We start from the raw sequence: 3840 nt of genomic DNA, 5'->3' as shown, positions 1-3840 counted from the left end.
GAGGGGAGGGGAGGGGGGATAGTAGAGGATAGGAAAGGTAGCAGAACATGACAGTCACTAGTATGGCAATATGTAAATCAATGGATGTGTAATTGATGTGATTCTGCAATCTGTATATGGGCTAAAAATGGGAGTTCATAACCCACTTGAAGCAAAGTGTGAAAGATGATATATCAAGAACTATGTAATGTTTTGAACAACCAACAATAAAAAAAAAAAAGAAAAAGAAAATCTTCTAACCCACTAAAACCAGCTCTATCAGTCCCCATGAGCCACAGGACTCACAGAGCTGGGAAGAGCCCAGCTCTCTCCAGCCTCTCTAACCTGTGTTCCCCTGGGCAAAATGCTCCTGGTTTCTGACTTTCCACAGTTGCTAGGCTCAGATAAGCCCACACAGGCCTAGCTGCAAACTCACAGACCTAGGTTTCCAGTCTCCATAGGCTCCCAAGAGGGCTCCCATATGGGCTCTCCACAGATGGTTAAGAAACTCCAGTGGAGAGGGTTTTTGTTTTTTTTTTTTTTATCCAATTAAAGAGTCAGGCAGTCTGTGGTTCAGCTAGGGTAGACTGCCCCTCTAGTCTCAGGATTTCTTTACTTTAAGTTTCAAGGAGATGTGGTATTCCTGCTGTTTGAGTTCTACTGTTTCATTTCTAAGAGAAATGCTGCCTCACACTAATCCACCATCTTGCCCCTCCCTGGCTGTCCTTTTTATAACCCCTATTACTTATTACACTCTCCTTGCAAAAAAATCTACCCTTTCACAATTGTCCAGACACTACATTGGCTCCATTTTATGTAATTTATATATGACAATGTTGGCTTAAGCCCTATTTCTGCATTCTATACATACATTATAACCTCTATGTATCATATATGATATATATCTATCTTCTAAAACTCTTAGTTTTTCAAAATAATATATAATAATAAAATTTATTTTGAGTGTTTACCATGCACCAGAAAGTTCAGCACTTTGTAATTATTATGTCACACCCTCACAATAATTCTGTAAGTAAGGTTCTATTATTACCTGTTTTACATACAAGGAAAGAAGAGCACAGGTTGCCCAGTTAGTATCAAGATCAGGAGGAAACTTGAGTTTATATTTTAACTGCTATGTATGAGATAAGTATTTTCTTGAATGTCAGGAAGCAAGCAAAGTTTTCAAGATGTTTTATATAAAAGGGTCCCAAGATTAAGTAATGTTGAATTCATAGATAATCACAAAACTCTTTAAAAAGAAAGTACTCAGGCAGGCATGGTAGTGCATGCCTATGATCCCAGTGGCTCAGGAGGCTGAGGCAGGAGGATCACAAGTTCAAAGCCAGTCTCAGCAACAGTGGGGAGCTAAGCAACTCAGTGAGACCCTATCTTTAAAAAAATACAAAATAGGGCTGGGTATGTGGCTCAGTGGTTGAGTGCCCCTGAGTTCAATCTCCCATACTCCCCACCCCAAAAAAGCAAGTGCTTAAGTAGTCACATTGCAAAGAAACCTGACTTATTTTGCTTAATCCATTACTTCTCAAACTTTGAGCCTCACAACCTGTTTTTGCATACTTTCTGAAGACAACTCACAGAGCTGATAACTATGTAGAAGACATTGGATAAGTGTTCAGAAATAGTTTCTTACCTGTGGCACTGAGAGATTTGGAGGTTCGTGGCTGTCCCACAGGACAAATTCGAAAGAATCTTCAAAGATTTCTCCACCAAAGTGACGATAGTAAATGATCCCATTAAACAGATCCCTCTGAAGAAAGCCAGAGACAGGATAGCCTAACGGGTCCACAAAATACCACACACTTTTAGGTGTCTGGGCACAATGGTATGGGAATTACCTCCCCACATCTTCTCTGCCTAGTAGGTTATATGCACTCAAAGAATTGGCTTAAATGTTTTTTTTTTAATCAAAGCTTATAAATAACAATGCAGTCAAGCTAAAATGTCTACCCCTCTCTTAATATGTAGAAAAGCTACCACTATAAAAATATTTCAAGAAACATAGTCTTACTTCAAAAGAACCAAGTAACATTACTTACTCAATTCCTATTTTGTCAAACCTCTGGCCTACCTACTTCAAGAAGTACTTATAAAATGATTATCAGTATGTGTCAATCATCTAGAACAGGCATAATGTTTCCCTTTGGACTTATTTGTTCTGCACTTTGCTTGCTAACTTAACTTTTCATAGTGCAGTGGTTACCTTGAGGCTTAGCTCTAGAATTTTCTAGATGCACAACCTTGGCTATATTAATTTCTCTGAGTCTCAGGCTTCCCATCTAAAAATGGGAATTATAATAGTATTTTACTTTATACATATGATGTCTACCTTGGCACAAGGTATTCTGGGACACAATTTCAACAAACTCACAGGAGCACAGAAAGTTCTCTATTGAAGAATCGGTTCCACTCAATCTTAACTGCCTAGAACTTACCTATCATCCCTGGCCCTGGCTTCTTCATGATCTCTCCAGCCTGAGGGGGTTTTGTGATATTAAAGAAGATGTAGTCGTCACTGGAATCCATGTCTGAGGCTCTCAGCATGGAACCCTGGACCAGGATGGTCTGTCCTTCCTCCAGTTCAATCACAACATTGGTTATGAGGAACGGGGGACTGTCATCCTTGGGCAAGATGTTGATAGGAAACTTGTGACGGATGCTGTGATGGCCATCGAAGATCCTGAAGACCACAAAGTCTTTAGTGGTGTCGCTGTCGTCATGATGATAGCGAACAACTCCAGTCTGAAGGTCAGCCACAGTGAAGAGAAATCCTTTCCCCCCTGGAGGAGACAGCAGAGATGAAGCCGACCGGGCAAGGGAGCCCAGAGGCAGTGGCTGTCAGGAAGGCTTCACTGCAGGAGAGGGTGTGAAGGAAAGAGGTGCTGCCTGACCTCCCTCGCTGGGAGAGATGGCACGGATGCTCCTTGGCTTACAATGGGGTTATGTGCCAATAAAGCCAATACAAGCCAAAAATATCATAAATCAAAAACTCCTTTAGACCAGCCATGATGGTACACATCTGTTAATCTCAGCAACTCAAAAGGCTGAGGCAGGAGGATCACAAGTTCAAGGCCAGTATCAGCAACTTAGCAAGACCGTGTCTCAAAATTTTTAAAAATGGCACCGGGGATTGAACTCAGCAGCACTTTACCACTGAACTACATTCCCAGCCCTTTTTATTTATTTGGTTTTTATTGTGAGACAGGTTCTTGCTGAATTGCTGAGATTGGCCTCAAAGTTGCAATCCTTCTGCCTCAGTCTCCTGAGTTGCTGGGATCACAGAAATGAGCTACCACACCTAGCTCAACATAAAATTTAAGAAACGGTCTGGGGATGTAGTTCAGTGGTAGAGCACTTGGAGTTCAATCGCCAGTATCTTTATTTCAGAGTCTCTCTCTCTCTCTCTCTCTCTCTCTCTCTCTCTCTCTCTCTCTCATGCCTTTAACAGCTCCAACAAACCACTCAAAAAAGCATCCTAAGTCAGGGACTGTCTGTGGATTGTTCAGTGGGGCTCTGGGACACCATATCATTGGGCAAGCTATTTATTTGACTCTTCTGTAAAACAGGGATAACTATACTGTGACAGTAAACTTTAAATGCCAACTTAACTGGCCTAAGGGATGCCCAGACATCTGTCAAAAAAATTATTTCTGCATATTTCTGTGAGGACAGTATTTCTGGAAGAGATTAGTATTTAAATCAGTAGACTGAGCAATGATTTGTCCTCATCAATGTGCGTGGTTATCATTCAATCTGTTGAGGACAGAATAAGTCAAAATGGCAAAGGAAGGGTGATCTCTCTCTCTCTCTCTCTCTCTCTCTCTCTCTCTCTCCCTCTCTCTC

General features: G+C 41.3%; 1 protein-coding gene across 6 annotated transcripts in view; it reads right to left on the bottom strand.

Annotated features, from left to right (window-relative positions):
- The window catches only part of Frem1 (FRAS1 related extracellular matrix 1), a 170360-nt gene that overhangs the window by 103998 nt on the left and 62522 nt on the right, over window positions 1-3840 (bottom strand). For all 6 annotated transcript variants that reach the window (XM_048783943.1, XM_048783944.1, XM_015502585.2 and 3 more), the window contains 2 exons: window positions 2433-2777; window positions 1631-1773 (listed from right to left, as the gene is read on the bottom strand). In XM_048783943.1, the coding sequence (XP_048639900.1) occupies window positions 1631-1773; window positions 2433-2777 (488 nt within the window). The remainder of the gene's footprint in view (window positions 1-1630; window positions 1774-2432; window positions 2778-3840) is intronic.

This window comes from Marmota marmota, unplaced genomic scaffold (genome assembly GCF_001458135.2).
Source record: "Marmota marmota marmota unplaced genomic scaffold, marMar, whole genome shotgun sequence".
NCBI classification, from domain to species: domain Eukaryota; kingdom Metazoa; phylum Chordata; class Mammalia; order Rodentia; family Sciuridae; genus Marmota; species Marmota marmota.
Note: the sequence above shows the minus strand (reverse complement) of the source record. Positions and strands in the feature narration are given on the sequence as shown.